At 35.0% G+C, this 19,156-nt stretch overlaps 1 protein-coding gene across 7 annotated transcripts in view; it reads left to right on the top strand.

Moving 5' to 3' along the window:
* CNNM2 (cyclin and CBS domain divalent metal cation transport mediator 2) overlaps positions 1-19,156 on the top strand; it is a 121,861-nt gene that overhangs the window by 77,041 nt on the left and 25,664 nt on the right. For 2 of the 7 annotated variants that reach the window (XR_005558913.1, XR_005558914.1), the window contains exons 2-5: positions 10,650-10,793; positions 15,520-15,657; positions 16,474-16,643; positions 17,280-17,406. Coding sequence is in view for 4 of the 7 variants with exons in the window: in XM_039361731.1 (XP_039217665.1) it covers positions 10,650-10,793; positions 15,520-15,657; positions 16,474-16,643 (452 nt within the window). In the remaining 3 variants the exon portion in view is untranslated. Of the gene's footprint in view, positions 1-3,222; positions 3,284-3,755; positions 7,497-10,649; positions 10,794-15,519; positions 15,658-16,473; positions 16,644-17,279; positions 17,407-19,156 lie in introns of those variants that run through there. The other 5 variants (XM_039361731.1, XM_039361732.1, XM_039361734.1 and 2 more) reach the window with 4 other exon arrangements.

Below are 19,156 nucleotides of genomic sequence, written 5' to 3'. Positions count from 1 at the left end.
TTCATTTTATTATATATATATATATATATATATATATATATATATATATATATATATATATATATATATATATATATATATATATGTAGGTCTTTGGTTGTTCGGGTTTTCTCCCGCGTAAAATTGGAAGTGTCTTGGCAATGTTTCGACGAAGTCCCATTCGTCATCTTCAGGCTGGTGTTTTCAGCCTGGCTCTTCCCCCTTTTGAGCCTCTCAAGTCTTGTTCACTTCATTTTCTTTCCTTAAAGGTGGCATTCTTAGTAGCTATCACTTCCGCTAGACCAATGGTTTTCAACCTATGGGTCGGGACACCATTTGGGGTCGAACGACCATTTCACGGGGGTCTCCAAACAACGCAGTCCGCCATTTTTCCCCCTTTTCCTTAGCTGTGCTACTCCCTTTTATTCTATTGGCTTTTGAAAGCCAATAGAGTAGACTCTCTTGAATAGAGTCTAATTGTATTGGCTTTCAAAACCAATAGGAATTGTCCAGGCTGTCTCTGCCCTGCTGAGCCCGCCAAAAGTCCCATTCTGCAAATGGTGCTGCACCAGTTGAGTAGTCCTCAACTTATGACCGGTTGAGTAGTCCTTGACTTACGATCGGTTGAGTAGTCCTCAACTTACGACCGGTTGGGGATTGCGGCATTAAAAAGGTTGAGAACCACTGCGCTAGACGAATCTCGGAATTGGCTGCACTCTCAGTACGGAGTGATTTATGTACCTTCTTCGAAGATAGGGTGGTCCTTCGCTTAGACCCTTCATTCATCCCAAAGGTCACTACTTGGTTCCACAGGTCCCAGGATCTGGTTCTTCCAAATTTTTGTCCCAACCCGTCTCATCGATTAGAGAGACAGTGGCATAAGTTGGATGTACGCAGGGCTCTGCGTCTTTATATTAAGAGGACCTCGGTTTTCAGTAAATCGGAGGCTTTGTTCATGTCCATGGGTCAGAAGATCTCCTCTTTGACCATAGGTAGATGGATCAGAGCATGTATTGCTCGAGCCTATACTTCTCAGTCTCTCCCAGTTCCTACACACATTACTGCTCACTCTACGCGCAGCGCAGTTGCCTCAGCAGCTTGGTCCACCCAGGCATCGATTGAAGAGATATGTAAGGCAGCAACTTGGTCCTCCCCGTCCTCCTTTGTAAGACATTATAAGATTGTCAGTTTGCAGCGACAGATGCCTTGTTTGGTAGGCGGGTCCTGCAGCAGGTAGTTTCTTCTCAGGGGACACAAGCCTAGACTTTTCCCTCCTGGTGGAGACATGAGCGGCTTTGGTATGTCCCACCGGTGGATTCTACAGGCATCATGCTGGAATCCACACCCTCCCCTTAAGGCAGTCTAGGCTAGTGTCAGGTTTATTGGAGCCAATGTGTCAGACTTCGTCATGGATGCTTCACCTCGTCAAAAACTGGAAAGACACACCCAGAGGGAGGTGTGGCTAAAATTTGACTTAGTCTCTTCTGAGCAGGAAGGCTGAGGTTACCCATCGTTGGATTCTACATCATCATGCTGAGAAAAGGCTTTCAGGTAAGACAACGCCCCATCTGGTAAATAATCTGGTCCTAAGACATGAGGGATTTTTAAGGTTACAACCAGTACCTGAATTTAATACTTTCTGAAGAACAACGAAATCAGGAAGGTGCAGACTTGGGGTAAGTGCTGTTCTAGAGACCAGAAGTAGCAACAGAGAAGGCATACTTTCTAAATGCTGTAAGGAAATGTTTCCTGTGTGGTGAGCACCTACAGCATGGAAGACCTTCTGTTCTTATCAAATAGGCATAAACAACGGGAAAGAGAGAGTCCCACAGATAACCATTTCCAATTACTAAATGATGAGGTAAAATGAAGTTAATTAAGCAAATAAATAAATTACTAACAGGAATCAAGCCAAGAATTCTGTATATGTATGTATGGCTTCTTCATTAAGTTTACTAAACACAGTGCTGATCTTACAGTAAAGGATCCTGGATTAGCATCTTTCTTTTATTTATCCTTCCCAGATACTGTGACCTAAAATCCAGGTTTTTGATATGATATTTGACAAATATGTATTTCATTGTTTTTATTTTGGTAACTATTTGACTAATTTGTCAAATTTTCTAACATAAGTTTATGGATACCACATTTAGATATTTTTTATGCCTTGGGAGAAAAGGCAAGTTTAAGTGTCCTACTTCCTCTGCTGCTGCTGCTGATGTTTTAATTGCTGTTTCTTATTGTAGATTGATTTTTTATTTAGATATTAAAGTAGTGTAATATTAATACCCAAGAAGAAAAATTCATATTCATTTGCTAATAAATTACTGGACTTGTCTTCCATCTGCATTATGTACAATCCTGTATTTGACACTTTAGCCATTCTCTTTCTATCAATAAAATGCTCATTCATTCCTTACATTATATCTCATCTTTTTTTCATGAGCTCAGGGAAGAATATTTCTTCCTCCATTTTTCACCCCTAGCAACATTTTGAGAAGGTAACTTGAGTTAAGTGATAGTGTTTGGCCCAGTACATTTTCCTGGATGAAACTTGACCCCCAACACTCCCAGTTCAATCTTAACTGCTACTTTAAACTTCTGATCAAGTAAAGTTGTTCTACTTCTTGGGTCTCTTTAGATATAACTCTTTACACTATATGTTATCATCAGATGTTTATTAGCTTAAGCATTTGTATATTGATAAAACCAAATTGGGCATGCTGCCAATGTGTTTCTGAAAGCTGTGGAAATATAAGCTTTATTACTTCTTTCTTTATTTGGATGCCCAGAACCTGTAGATATATGTATCTGGAAAGTAATGATGAATTTCACAAGATGGTGCACAATTGGATGTAAAATAATTTATATGGTGTGAACTAGACTTTCAGGGGACTAGACTCCAGGAGGATAATGGGCAGGAAAAAACTATTGCAGATACAGTATTTCCAGACTCTGGAGGACAATTGGGGTACAAAAAGTCTATAGAAATAGCCCCAAAAGAGGTGCCCCAGCTTGATCCAATATTTAAAAATTACAGAAGCATTAAAAAAACAGCATTTCTTGTTGGTTAGTCATGTGAACTGTCTTCAATATAACTTCTGATGCCAAGTACACATTTTTATCTCTGAGCAACTTTTTACCTTAAGCATGGAGACAGTTTCTTCAAAGAAGTCAACACTTTGAGTTATCTGAGAAGCAGAACTCTAAGATCTGAGCTACCAGCATTCCACTTTTTTACAGGTGGTACCAGGAGAGAAGACCAACACAAAAAGCAGCATTGTTCATTGTACTTTTGCTACTGGTAAGCTAACTATGCTGTGTTATGTTATATTTTTAAGCTGTTGTGACCTGCGATCTAGGCTACAGTATTCTATTCAGGATTGCATTATAGAGATATTGTGTCTCATAAGATAAAATAATTTAAAAAATAGAGAAACATGTTATTAGAGAAATAACAATATATCCTCATTTATTTTACTACTTGACATTCTGTCACATTGTGTAATTACTAGTGTTTCTTCACAAAAATATGGCCTGATTTTTCCACACATCTTTCCTTATCTTGTTTTTCTACTTTCCTTTCCAAATGCTCATAGTTTGCATGCATTCTTTTACCCCAGCTCACATATCTTCTATGTGTCATCACAAAATGTCCTTTGGATTGTCATGCCCCCTTCCTTTCCTTGTTTTTTTTCCTATTTGTAGGAGTAACAATGGCAGCTATATGTGGTACATTTATTGTCCTGGGTCACGTGCCTTTCTTCTTTTTTCAGTGATGTGGCTGGCTTGAGGATCACAACTCATCACCAGAGGAATATGAGGAAGTGAATGAAAAGATAGAGGAGAGAAGGATTGTACATGATCTGCTGTCTCCAAAGATGTGTTCATGAAACTAAGCCAAAGATTCATCTGCCTGAATTACCTGAACTAGAATTAAATAATGGAACTTAAGTACCAGTCTGTTAAAACAGTACAGAGTAATGAATTTCCAGAAATGGATGCTGAAGTTCACTGCCAGGGAGATAGGATACTCTTAAATGATTTAGTGATATACAGACATTTCCAACATTTAACATCATATTTGAAGCAGCTGGTTCTGATCATTTATTGTTTTCCTCCATGGTTCTTGAAGATAAGACTACATCTTGAAAGAAATCCAAGAATAATAGGAAAAAAAGTTGGTCTCTTTTGATACACAGAGTAATCATTAATCAAGTATTGCTACAATGCGTTGCATAAGTAACTTTAATTTTAGGGAAATAGACACTGATTCGGCCTTGATTTTTTAAAATATAATATGGTACTATCAATGTTTGTCTCAGTGTTGTTTGGCATTTGTAATCTACATGGTAATTTTACCCCTTTCGTTTGGTGAAATAATATAACACAACACTGTGGTTATTTCTGTACAAATTCAACATTTATACAGTGAAACTAGATGCAGGGAAAGTTACTTTGACAAGTATTCAAAACTTAAGGAAGTCTGGAGTGAACTTGCTGTTAATGGTGTAAGGTCCTTATTATCCATTAATAAATTGATTATTAATGCTCATCTAATGCCTAGAATTTCATGAAGATTTCCTCTGTTATTGATATGGCCTATGGAACAAACTACTTTTCCCTCTGCAGTGTTTTTGTATTTAAAATGGTTGGTTAATAAATTGAAGGAAGGGCAGTATCAAAAATGGCAGAGAGGCCAAGGTGCTACAGGGTAGAAGGCTTCAAAATGTCATTGGATAGAGAACTTACTAGAGGGTATCTATCCATCACATTTCTGATTATACTGCATATTGATGTCAAAACTAAATCTGTTTGCTTAAAAAACTAAAAGCAAAAATGTTACTTAATATTATTAGGTCCCTTATTTCATTTGCTTTGGATGTTGTTGTTTTTTATAAGCTTGATGGGTGAAAGTAACAGATTACATTTTTGCATAATTAGCAGCATTTACTGGCTGCTCTTAAAAATATTTCTCAAAACATATATTTAATGAATATATCCTCCATATAGCACCAAGTTGAGATTTGAATTTATTTGATTTCACCCTCTTAATTAGGGATATAGATTTTTTTTTTCTTGCCTAGGAGCAAGGTTGGTTCCCATGTGGTAAAAGGCAAATTTGGAAGAAATATAAAAATACATTTGAAAATATAAATTTTCAAACATGAACTGCACATTGTTGGCATCTTTTTTCTATATAACAGTGCTATCTATGTAGAAACCTCATATTATTTGAAATGGCAATTGATATTAGAAAATTGAGAAATATTGGCAATGAATCCAGGAGGCAACACTTTTAGGACTCCTAAGATCCTGAACTAGGTCAGCAATCTACTGCAGTCCTCCAACATATTTCATTTGGTAAAACCAATGAATTTCATTTCCTGATTTTAAAAGTTTAATCATGCCTTTTATTTATGGAATTGCACGCATCAGGATGAATGACTAAGTGGCAGTACTTTCATACCAAACTATTTCAGCATGTACATCTTTGGGAACTTTACAAATAAAAGAAAAAGCAATGTAAAACAGAAAATTTTGTTTCTTTGATTTCCAATAGAGTACCACTAGTATTAATGTGCAGATTCTTTTTGGTTTCTTATTTCTCCCCATTTATTTTCCCCTCCTATTTTCTTAAGATATTGATCTCAAAATATAAAATGGCACCAAATTGGCAAGTTTGACTGACAGAGTAAAGTAATAATTATAAGTAACTTTTATTAACTTAGAAAGAAAATGGACTATGGGTTCTCAGGGGATAATAGAATGTAAAGCTATCCTTCAGAATTCCTATCCATCATCGCAGGGTCCAGTGAAATTAATCAGCAACAGCAGAAGTACTATGCTGACATACTGAAGGACTTAGGTTTCTATGAGAACTTCTCTTGCTCCATTATAAGTATGTTTTTTTATAAATAATACCCTTTTGTGCACATTATTTCATTTTAAGAATCATAGAAAATATTTCCATTATTTCAGCTTGTCTATCTCAGTTCTTTTCTAAGCATCTAAAGAAAAAATGGTTTCATTCTCTTCGGGGTCTTTCTAATATTTTGCTCATTTTCCACTTCCTTTCTCAGTTTGGACAATTGTCAGATCTTCAGAATTAGTGATATTTTAATGTGGGAGTGGAAAAGATGGGTGTCAGCTGTATGGGCAGAAAGCTATTTAATAAACTATATATATTTGTATAATGTCAAGGGGGGGTTGCTTGTTTGTTCCAATAGCTTTCAATGATAACCAAGTGGAATGAAGAAAAAATATATAACATTAAGTAGTTCTTAAATTTCTTTTTGACAAACATGCCACAAGTTCTAAGTTCTATAATTTTGTTAACTATTAAAGTGAAGAACCTATCTTGATTCTTTTCAGAGAATTTTAAAAACCTTTCCGTCACCTTCTCAACTTCATCACTAACCTTCTTTATTATGTAGACATGTATTTACATATGCAGACATATTTACATATAAACCTACTTGTTAATCCAAAAAAACATGATTTGTCTGGCAATGCGTTTGCATAGATAACTTCAATACAAAACAACATAGGTAGTTGTAATCTTTTAAAATTTCCTACTTATTAAAACTTTTCCTCATTAATTAATAAGTATATGCTCTGTTGATTAATTTAGAAATAAAACATACTGTGCTTCATTTCTGTATCTAACTCTTTGGCACACGCTTCATGAATCTTTCAGCAATAATTACCCAAATCCTATGTAAAACTACACAATGATAACCCCATCCATTTCAAATATATATTGTATTGCTGCTTTTTACACTATTGCATTAGATGCAGCCACGTCAAAACACATTTCTGGGAAGAAGAGATAAGATAAGATAAGATAATCTTTATTGTCATTTTTTACTGTGGGTACAACGGCACACATCAAAAATGAAATTTAGTTGCCCGCTCTCAAAGTGAACACATACATGACACACACCTAAACATACTATTTACAACATATCTAAAAAGTGCTGCAGTCGGATCTTTCATTTCCCTCCCTAACCCCCACACTTTTGAGAGATAGAAGTAAAATGAACTGTTAATTACATTGCAAATTAACTATTAGGATTGTAATAACCCACACTAACTAACATTTCAATAGCTTTAGTTTGATTTAGAGGTCCATTTTTTTTTCCTAATATTTGCATGTTGAAAAAAATCCTTTTAGTGATATCACAATGTATATTTTATTTCTTCTAAAAGTAATTTAATTCCTATAAAATTATAAAAGAGCAAATATATATATTATTAAAGATTGGAATAAAATGTAAACTATTCATGTTTCTTATTTACTGTTTTAAAGCATCAAAGTATAATATACAAAATTAAGGGTAGTGAATCTTTATGAAACTATGTTATTTGTTTTCATTAATATGATTTATTGACTTCAAATTTAAAATGTAAACTTTATTCAAATGGGTAGTTTAAGTCAAAATAATTCCATATTTTTACTTGTATCTGCACTCTGGTATTCTGCTACCAAATAAATCTCTATTGTTTTTCTTTGACACAATTAGAATAACTAGAACTTATATTGCTTCTGAGAGACCATGGATTGGAAATTGATAACAAAATATAATTATGTAAGGAAGGGTTTTCATTTTTTATGGCCTAATGATGTTTGTGATACTGTACATAATTATAAATGCAAATTATGATTCTAATAACAATTCATGCTGTAAAGGTTTCTTTGAGACAAACTTTGCCAGTATGGTTCAGTTGGTATTTGAAGTATGGCCATCTGCATCTAAACGAGTAGCTCCAAGACAATCAGATTATATATTAGTTACTTTGGTGAGAATATCGCGTAAGTGGAATGGAAACTTCATTTTGAGTCTAATATTAGACCTTGCTTTGGAAAATTCCTTTTAAATGATCACAAGCTGGGAATAGCAAAAGAATTTAACTTTCAACAGACAGCATTCTCAAAGAATTTGCTTATGTTAGGTCCCTGGGAAAGCAGATGTGAAGTTTAGTGAACTGAATTATTTTGACCTGATGCAGTATCTATGTCAATTATTAAGGTCTTCTCCCTGATCTTCTGTTTCCAGAATATCTTCATTCTTTAAACATCCATTTGAATCGGATATTTTGATTGCTCGTTCAATAAGCCTAAGATATTTGAATCAAATTCTTACTTAAACAAATGTCTTTTTTTCCCCCTTGCATCTGCCATTTAGGTAGTAATCTAACACCTAGAATAGAATTAAAGAGTGAGTGTCTGAATTCAGGTATTTTTAAATTCTGGATAAGTATGCTGTTGTTAGTTAATAAGCACCTAAAGGAATACTTTAATGTGATTAGTCATATATCAATTAGTTTACAGGTAGTCCTCAATTGTCAACCACTTCTTCGGTGACCAATCAAACTTACAGTGATGCTGAAAATAGAAACAACTGGCTCTCAAAGTTGCGGTCTACACCATGTCCCAGCAGTCATGTAATCAAAATTCAGACACTTGCAACTAGCATGTGTGATGTTGTGTTTAACAACCCATAGTGATTCACAACCACAGTCAGATCTGCTGGAATTGAGGTTGTAAGTTGGCACAGTCACGTAATATCATGCTTAACTACCACACTACTTAGTAATCGAGTGACCAGTCCTAATTCCAGTTGGTAAATGAGGATTATCAGTATTGTTCTTTAATGAACTGACATATTTAGAATTAATTGGACTCCATTATATTTCTATAGATAAGAACTGTCAAAATCACCATTTTGTTGGCATATAATAAAGATAATGCTTCTTTAAAACACATGTTTCTGCACTATTCTATATTTACTAAGTTTTGGGAGAAAGTAGTGAACCATATAAATATGACTGTGTGACTAAAAGTAAAATTCTCAGAGGTTAATATTTCTTTTTCTATAATTTTTAATTAAAACTTTTGAACAAGAAGAAAAAAACTAGCAAACTAATATAAAGTAGGGAGAGAAAAATAAAGGAAAAATTGCAAAAAAGAAAAATGGAAGAAAAGTAGAAAAGAAAGAAAAAAAATATGAAGAAGTAACTTCCAATATTGTTCATAACAGTTATATGTACAAAGATATTTGACCACTCTCTAAAGTTACCTTCTTTCTATAATCTATCCTGTCTAATCATCAAAACCATAAGTCATTTTTTGGTTCATTTTTTTTTCATTTTTACCCAAAAAATCCATAAGAGGCTTTCAGTCACCAATAAATGTACATAATGCTTTTTCTCTAATCGAAGAAGTCGGTTTATCTATTTCAACAAGATCTATTATCTTCACCAACCATTCCTTCATAATGAATAATGTCAAGTCTTTCCAAATCTAGGCCTATGGTAATTATTAATGAAATAATCATTTATTGAAATAATCTTCTATAGTCTATAATATTCTCTTGAACTACATAAAGTACATGAAATTTGACAATTAAACAACATAAGTGGATTCTCCATGCCTTTACTGTGGCCAAAAGGCTGATACACATACAGATAGTTATTCACTTAAGTTACAACCATTAATTAATGTCATATTTAATCTTCAGCCATTTGTTCTTAACAAAATGCAATCCTTACCTGCCATTTAGTAAAAAAAAATTGATTCTCTAAAATCTCAACTGATCTAATTCAACTGTTTCTAGTTGAATGGTATAGCACATCATAATTAATAATTTAAATGTGGAATATCATTTTTGTAAGGAGAGGGCAATTGATGAAAACAATGTTAGGTTTATTGAAAAAAATTGTCAGTTTCTATATTCATAAGCTGGAATTGGGGCAAATCATTTTAGAATGTACATACATAATTTAGTACAAACTAGATTTTGTGTCAGAGGTTTCTTTGAAGATAGTATGCTATATATTTATGTATTTATTAATTTGAATTTATATGTCCGGCTACTTGCTACCAGTGACTCTGGGTAGCTTACAAAAATATTAATCTCTGATGTTTAAATTTCTATTTTAATATTAAACTTTGTTTGTGCTTTGATGTTTGGATATTGCTTTAATTGTATTTATGCTGTTTAGGCTTGTTTTGTTTAATATATTTTATATATTTTTGATACAAAGAAATCAAATTTTGTTGCATTTGATATATAATGGTGATGATCTTTGTGAAGTGATTAAAGACGCTTGAACTCAATTTTTCTTAGCGTAGTTGAAATATCAGGGATATCATCTGTTCCTTGTTACTAGACTTAATGTTCTACAAGGTGAAAAATCTTAATAGGATTAGATAATTTGGGGATCTCCTATGCTTCCCTCCCGCCATTTTGTGATTCTCAGAGCACTTCCAAATTGTACTGCCATAATTTAGGAAAACTGCTAATCTAGAGTTAATGTAGTTTTTTCTGTTTCCTTTTTTTGCTGCTTTATAAATAATATAAATAGTATGTTGATTTTGCTTCTTAATTACATATCCAACCTTCTTAAACAAAATGTTGAAAAATTGATTCCAACTACCTAATTAATGTCACTAGTCAAATAACCCTACTTCCTATGGTACCCAACAAGAAAAACAAATGTCTCTAGTTATCATTGCCTCGTTTTTGTTTTTGTTAGTTTTTTAAGCATCAGTATCCCTTAAATTATATGTTGTTGCATAATAAGATTCATCTGTATCATTTTGGAACTGACAAGGTAATCAATCTGCTCTAAATTCTAATTTCTTGGTCTGCTACTTTGTGCAGGTAAATCTCACTTGGCAATTGTGCAGCGGGTGAATAATGAAGGGGAAGGGGATCCTTTTTATGAAGTCTTGGGCATTGTTACCTTGGAAGATGTAATTGAAGAGATCATCAAGTCTGAGATTCTAGATGAAACAGATCTCTACAGTGAGTATTAAGCACCACAATGTTTGCCCTCAGAATTTTATAAAGGCCTTCTTGTAATAAAGTTTTCTGTCTTTTTATTTTTTGAGGTAAATTACATTTTGAGATGAATTAAATGTGAACTAAAATTGAAAGCCTGGCCCAATTCAAAATGCGTGTGACTGCCTCTATATCATAACAAAAAGAGACAGTCTTATCACTAGAAAGCTATTTTAGAAGATAAAGGATCAAATTTTCACAATAAATGATCAATTTTATACCCTTTAACTTAGTCTGATGCTTTAAAATGATCTGTTACCTTTCTTCTAGTTGTCTTCTATACATGGTATTTGAGAGTGTAAGAATATTGTCAAAAATTAGGCAGCAAAATGGCTTAGATTAACCCTCAGAAGCACTGTATGTCTTCTCTAAAAATGTAGAAAATTTTTACTACTGCAATGCATGGTTTGTAGTACTTCATGTGCCATCACTGCAGTTTGTTGTGGAAAAGAGACAGACAGTTGTGAAAATACAATGTAGATTGGGCTGCAGACATTTTGGAAAATATATGTGTATTTTTGTTATGCTGTCATATCTGGTCAAGCAGATATGCTGAACTAAGTAATAAATGCAAATACAGAGGCTGAATCCTGACAACACAGGGCCTTGGTTGGGAGGGTGTGCTCTTCAGTTTGTGATTGTGGTTTACCATCATTGGAGGCCCAAATCAGTTCTGTGACCTGGAACATTTGTTAGTATACCAGGTATAACTTTTCCTGGACAAGGGTATCTTCCACTAATACAGTGGTTCTCAACCTTTTTAATGCCGCGACCCCCAACTGGTCGTAAGTTGAGGACTATTCAACCGGTCGTAAGTCGAGGACTACTCAACTGGTGCAGCACCGTTTGCAGAATGGGACTTTTGGTGGGCTCAGCAGGGCAGAGACAGCCTGGACAATTCCTATTGGCTTTTGAAAGCCAATAGAATTAGACTCTATTCAAGAGAGTCTATTCTATTGGCTTTCAAAAGCCAATAGAATAAAAGGGAGTAACACAGCTAAGGAAAAGGGGGGGGGGGGAAATGGCGGACTGTTGTTTGGCAACCCCCGTGAAATGGTTGTTCGACCCCAAATGGGGTCCCGACCCACAGGTTGAGAACCACTGCACTAATGGGTTTTCTTCCACAGTGGATTTGATATAGTCCTATACTTCAGCTGTAGCTAGTGATTCAGGTAGCAGCCAAGCTGCTGAAGGAGTAGCTATACATATTCTACTACTGCTGAAACAACTGCACTAGCTTTAGTTTGTAAACAAACTTCACAGTATATACAATAACTTCCTAAATGGAGATATAACTTTATGCTGTCAATTAAGGAGTTCTAGTGTTTCTGCAATGATCTGTAGACTACAATTTGGTGGGACCATTGTGCTATCCTTTCTTTGGGATACTTTCTACTCAATTATTCAATTTGCTTACTGTGATATATATTAGGCTCCTATTAAAATCTCTTCACCTATATCTTTTCTACATGAATGCTGTTTGTTAATGTTTGTTTTATCAGATCTACATAGCTGCCCATCTCACACAAGGTGACTCTGGGCAGCATCCCTAAAATTCACCGGTTTACACATGTTATAATATCAACTAAATTAATTATATAATCTGTTAAAATTGTTTTGTTAAAAACAATTAATTATTAAAACCAAGATTGCAAGAGGGTCAAAATCCGAATGATATGCATGATGTAGCCACAGTACAGGCTCCTTGCTGGAAGGGGATCCCCAGGCCTGATGCAAAAAGCATGTTTTGACAGCTTTCAGGAAGACCATAAGGGTTGGGGCTACCACTTCAGGGCAAATAATATCGCAAAGGGCAAGTGCTGTGGCAGAAAAGGCTTTTTTCCTAGGCCCCGTCAGACAGAATTTTTTTAGCTGATGGGACCTGCAGCATGATTCTCCTGCCAAACTTGATGGGGTGGATAGATGTAATCAGGGAGAGGCAGTCCCTCAGATAACATGGCCTCATATCATGTAGGGCAGTGTTTCCCAAACTTGACAATTTTAAGGCATGTGGACTTCAACTCCCAGAATTCCACAGCCGGCATTGCTGGCTGTGGAATTCTGGGAGTTGAAGTCCACATGCCTTAAAATTGTCAAGTTTGGGAAACACTGATAGGGCTTTGAAGATCAAAAACAGCACCTTGAATTGGACCAGGAGTCAAATTGGTAACCAATGCAAACTCACAGATCAAAGGTATAATGTGTCTTTCTAGAGACATATATCATTGCCCATGCCATTGCAGCTGGAGTTTCTGGATGCTCTTCAAAGACAGCAGCATGACAGTAATCCTTTTGAGAGATGACTACGGAGTGAGTAATTGTGAGCAGTACCTCATGATCCAGGAACAGGTGCAACTGGCACCCAATACAAAGTTGTACAAAGGCCCTTCCGATGTAATAGAATGTGTGAATGACCTTGGAGGAAAAAGGAAAGAGATGCTGCCTAGGAAACAGACAAGAGATGCAAGAGCCCCAGTGGCTTAGCCATTAGAGAAAGAAATTTAGAAAGGACCCATCTTGATGGATCAATCAGTTAAAAGTGGCAGGAGGAAGTTAGCCGGGGGGCAATGGCGTGAGCCTGTAATCCAGCTACTTGGGAGGCTGAAGTGGCACTTGAGCTCAGGAGTTCTGGGCTGCAGTGGGCTATGCCGATTGGGTATCCGGCATCAATATGGTGATATGGCAGGAGGAAGTTTGTGCCTTCAGATTTGCAAGATTCTGTTAATGTAGCCTTACCGTGATACAAAATTAGTTAATCTAATCCTGTTTCCTGTTTGGTTTAGGGAACTGTTTCCATAATGTCTTTATGTGGGGGTCAAAATAGGGTCCTTCCTTTTGCAGTCTCCTTCACAAGTCATCTGGAATCATGAGAGAGTTGAGGAATTCTCTGGCTGTGGAAAAGAGCTGAGGATGAAAAAGTCTGTTTCTCAGACAAATTTTACCTGATATCAGATTCCACCCAATACTCCTTTTATGAAAAAAGTGTATATGAAAATAACATAATAACACAATCCCCAAAGATACATACATTTTGTTAAAAGACAACACTCAGTATGATAAACCATGTCTGACATTAGCTAATTTTAATATATACTAAAAAACAGCTTCAACCCACAATATCTAAACCAGGGGTAGGCAATCTTGGCTCTTTTATGACTCGTGGAGTTCAATTCCCAGAATTCCTGAGCCAGCCACACTGAGGGAAAAGGGAAGTTTCCATACTGAGCCATACTGGCTCAGGAATTCTGGGAGTTGACGTCCATGAGTCATAAAAGAGCCAAGGTTGCCTACCCCTGATCTAGACAATAGTTAATGCTTGCTGCAGTCAAATTTTATTTTCAGAAGATGGCATAAAAACTTTAGTACTAAAAAAATTTCATAGTCCTAAACTTCTTAAAAAGTATATGTTTGACAAAATCTACTTAGGACAATCCTTCTAGTACAGTTAATGTTACCATTTTAAAATGTAATCTGCACTACAAGGTATATAGCAGGTTGTCCTCTAAACCAGGCGGGTCCAACCTGTGCCCCCTGGACTACATGAGGCCCTGAACAGCTAATAATGCATCCCCACAAGATCATAAACTTTTAACATCATTATATATTTTATATACATTAACTATATTATATATTTATACGTCGCCCCAAACAATTCTTCACTCAGTGGCACAGACAAGTCAAAAGGTTGGACACCATGCTCTAAACTTTCTATTACTAATTTAAATTATAAATTAAATTACAAAAATAACAAATTACAAAATTACAAATTCTGAAAGCCTGTATGATTTACTGTATATATTGCACATAGTTTGTTATACTGATAATTGTCTGAAATATTTGGTAAATGTAAGATTATGTCTAAAAAGAATCAGTTGTAAAAGAAAAGAAAATACAAACTCAAAGGGCAGACTCAATGGACTATTAGGTCTTTTTCTGCCATCAATGTTCTGTGTTTCTATATTCTATAAGCATATTTAAATATGCCTATTACAGCACAGTTTCCTTAATTTCATATTGGCTCGTCATTTTTATGCACAATCATCAGACATTTGCAACACTCATTTCATTAAACACTTCCGTCCTAGAAGATTTTCAGTCTATTTAGATCTTTAGCTATGATTGTATGAACCTCTCCTTATTTTGTACATGAAAAATAGCCAACAGTTTCATCTGATCCTGTGACACCATTAAAATTAATGCAGTTTTCCTATTAGCATAAAACATGCTGGTACAAGAGAAACAAAAATGCCAAATATTTTTTTTGTCTATCACTGTTCAAAGGAATGTTGGATTATTTTCTGCCAATTATCTCTTTTCCTCACTGTTGTCATTATTTGTAAAACCAGGAACACTTCCTCAGCGCCATAATTTATGCCTCACTGCCCTAATTTTTAATGCAGAAAAGCAGCAGTTGGGAACACTCTAACTGGTCTTTACATGTTAACCTAATGAAAACAGATCTTACATGAATTTACGCAGTAGCTTGCTTTGATAAGGTAAAGACTTTTATCAAAAGTTACTCGATATCACAAACCTTTAATTAGATGGATGGAGTTTCTCAGAGGTTTGTGAACTTCTGTTTGTGTAAATAACAACAGCTTGTAATAATTGTGCATCAACGTTAAAAATGGAATCACAAGGTAAACACTGGAATGAAATGTAATGAATATTTTATTTGTTTTATCTCTAGCTGATAACAAGACCAAAAAGAAAGTAGCCCATCGGGAGAGAAAACAGGATTTCTCTGCCTTCAAACAGACAGATAGTGAAATGAAGGTTAAAATCTCACCACAGTTGCTTTTGGCAATGCATCGTTTCCTAGCAACAGGCAAGTGTGGTTTATTAAAGTTCTTATCACATTAGGATCTAACTGCTAAATGGTTAACAGAATCGATGAAATAGTGGATGGGGTAGGGAAGCTGTGTTAGGGAATTGTATATTGTGTCTCGTTCATTATATTCTCTTCTCTTATAGTTTATGGTCAGTGCTGATAGAAATTCTGAGAGTTTAACAGAAATAGAGCTAGTACAACTTAAAATTGTTTGAGAGGGCCAGGGTAAGGAGCAGCATCACATTACTTTCATAGACTTGATCAGGCTAAAACTGAACTGGATAGCACTAGGAAAGTCATGTAACTTTCTTTGTCTTTCATTTAATTAAAAATAGTTGCTGGAATGAAACAAAAGTGCAGGACTGAATCCTGTCTATTTTCCATTCAAGATCAATCTTCCCCTTTTCTCTTCCTGCCTTCTCTGTAGTTTCCTTTTTTCTTTTATATGTGTGCCTTTTTCCTTTTGGGAGGAAAAATATTTTAGGTCGAATTTCCAGGTGGAGTAGCCAACAAAAAACGGAAGAAAGATATCTTCTTTAATTGCTTCCTCCACTTCTGGTCTCACTTAATGAATAGACAGGTACCTGCAGTCTATTATTGCCCAGATGGATTGATAAATTCTTGGGCAGTCTGAGCAGTGACATGGACATGGTGAACATGGCAGAGGACAGAGATAATAAGTTAACAGAGATGTGTTGGCCTGAGATATTTGCTATTCTACTTTTGTATTTATTTTAATAATGTGCTAATCAATGTATTATGTCTTAACGAATGTGCTATATGTTATCAATCAAGTTGTTTTTATGTTTTCAGAGGTTGAAGCATTTGGTCCATCCCAAATGTCTGAAAAGATCCTCCTGAGGCTACTAAAGCATCCCAATGTTATTCAGGAGCTGAAGTATGATGATAAAAACAAGAAAGCCCCTGAATACTACCTCTATCAGCGAAACAAACCTATTGATTACTTCATTCTAATTTTACAGGTCAGACTATCATTATAAGCATTTGCTTCTCCTGTAACTCTCATCTGACTAGCATGACTATTCAGTGATAGTGTCTAATGTCAGAAGGGTCATCATAGTTCCTGTATTACCTTGTTACTTGTTCTGCCTGCATTATGCAACCTAAGATTTAGTTAAACAAGATACCCTTCATCCTAATAGTGAGTGAATGGCTTTTTAAAAAATAAATGGCAGCTTCAGGGATATTGGCAAAGGGTCCACTAGTAAGAATGGGAGCTCTTTTTTCAGTGCAGATAGTGGGAGGATGGAGCTGAGCTGGTTTAAAACACCAGGAAGAGGGCAAAAGTCAAGATAATACTTCCCCCTTCCATAGTTCCAGTCTCAGTCATTCTTTTAGAAAGATTTCAATCGATGCCATCTTATTTAATAGGAAATTGAGCCAGGGAGGAAAAATTCAATTTTCAATAAAATTATTATGTTTGTATTAAAATTTTAAAAATGAACTCATTCTACTTTATTGTAAGGCTATGTTAATAGAATCTTGCACGTCTGAAGACACACATTTCACTACTTGGTCCATTAAAGTGGGTCTTTCTTAAGTTTCTCTGACATAAAGCGACTGCAGGCTCCTGCTTCTCTTGTCTGATTGCTTCCTAGGCAGCATCTCCTCCTCTTTTCCCCCAAGATCTTTCATACATTCCATTTCAATAAAGCATGAGATGAAAGAAAAAGGCACAATCTGAAAATGACCGAAGAAATTGCTGTTGACCCTTTTGAAGAAAAGGTGAAAAAATTAGCCTGTATAAAACCAGGGCCATGTATTACATTCTTATTCAGTTATTCAATGTATTGATCATCATACAATATTAGACATACTCCTAGTTAATATTAACTACTTTTAATGAACCATTAAAATAATCCACTTCATTACATAATTTAAGTCCCTGTACATGTTTTCAAGTCATCATTCCCCTTGCTGACTACATTGGCTAAGGATACTGAGAATTGTAAGTAAGCAACATCTGGAAGGTAATGTTATCTGAGTTTTGGTGTTTGGCATCATTGAAGTAGAGTGAAAACCAAATTATTCTAAAAAGTAGTGGGAACAGATTGAAAACAATTAAGCAGGAAATAAGCTTGAAAATCACACTTTCTCCCAAACTAAATATTTTTAGATCAATAACCAGAAGAGATGACATTTTAATGCAATCCTAGTATGCATATTATTAATTTGTGTTATTATTTTATGGGTAATCTGTAATATGATTTGGACTAATCTTAGTTTTGCCTAATAAACTAAACAACATGTACACTGTAGTAAGCAAACAGCTCCACCTATTGGTTTGCTTTTAAAACAAATGAAAGGAGAAAACGAAAACAATATTTTGGTCTTTAGATTTGCTATTGACAATGCTACAGGTATTTAGTTTAATGCATTAATTTGGTATTTTTGAACAAAACTGAAATTTTCTACACTATTTCTCCTTAGCTATTATGGTTTTGATATTTCCATACATCAATTAACAAGGTAGTTTGAATGTTTGTTAGGAGCATTATCTTCATTGATAAAAATTGATTTATACAAATTTGTTTCTTCAGATACCTATGCAGATGTTATTTTTACAGAGAAAAACAAACTATGAATTCTGAAGCCTTTCTTTGGTTGCCCAGAATAGCATGAAGGTCATTAAATCCTGAACGAAATTTGAAATATGGTCAAGATACGATTTAATATATCTTATGTTATAATTGCAGTTTAACTTGTTTTTCTTAAAGTATTTTTAAAAGACTTTAAAGTTAGTCTTGAAGAAAAAAGTTGCAAATCTGATCTTATTGAGCTTCTTTTATAAAATATATAACTTTTTATTTTAAAAAAGGATTTCTGTGTAAAGAGTATATTTATTTTTATTTTGCTTCTCTCTGAATCATAGTCTATTCTTGAGTCATTTATCTGCTTAAGTCACCTCTAGTTTTGAATGAATGAATTCTTTGTTATAGCCAAAGGCTTACAAGAAATAAAAAAAAAGTCCAGACAGTAATCCAATAGTGTGTTACATAATGAATAATACAGCGGGGAAACAAACAGATTGTAAAATAAAAGCAATAGGGAATAAGTGCTATAGCTGGAAAGGGAACTGGTTTTGATAGCATACTCTCACCATTTATTGCTGTACTCTACATGCTGCATACAGAATTTGGCTGTGTATAAGACTGAAGAATCTAGGTGCTCTTGGAAGTTCACTAAATGGAGCATAATTATCATTATGTCCCCCTTGAGATGCCTCACAGCAGGCTCAACTGTAGTCCTTCCATAACTTCTATGTGCATAATGTCAGCACCTCCATAAAAAGTTTTAATGGCCTTCAGGAGCTTGTTGAATCACCAGTGGAAGGGTATTCCAAAAAGTAGGAGCAGCCACAGAAAAGGCATGCTTCCAAGATCCCACTAGATTTCAGGGAGGGGACCTAGAGCGTGCCCATCCTATGTGATCTAATGGGTATATATTCTTAGGGAGAGGTGGCCTCACAAATAAT

This window comes from Crotalus tigris, unplaced genomic scaffold (assembly GCF_016545835.1).
Source record: "Crotalus tigris isolate CLP2741 ecotype Arizona unplaced genomic scaffold, ASM1654583v1 scf7180000019328.220996217465:2438092, whole genome shotgun sequence".
NCBI lineage: Eukaryota > Metazoa > Chordata > Lepidosauria > Squamata > Viperidae > Crotalus > Crotalus tigris.
Note: the sequence above shows the minus strand (reverse complement) of the source record. Positions and strands in the feature narration are given on the sequence as shown.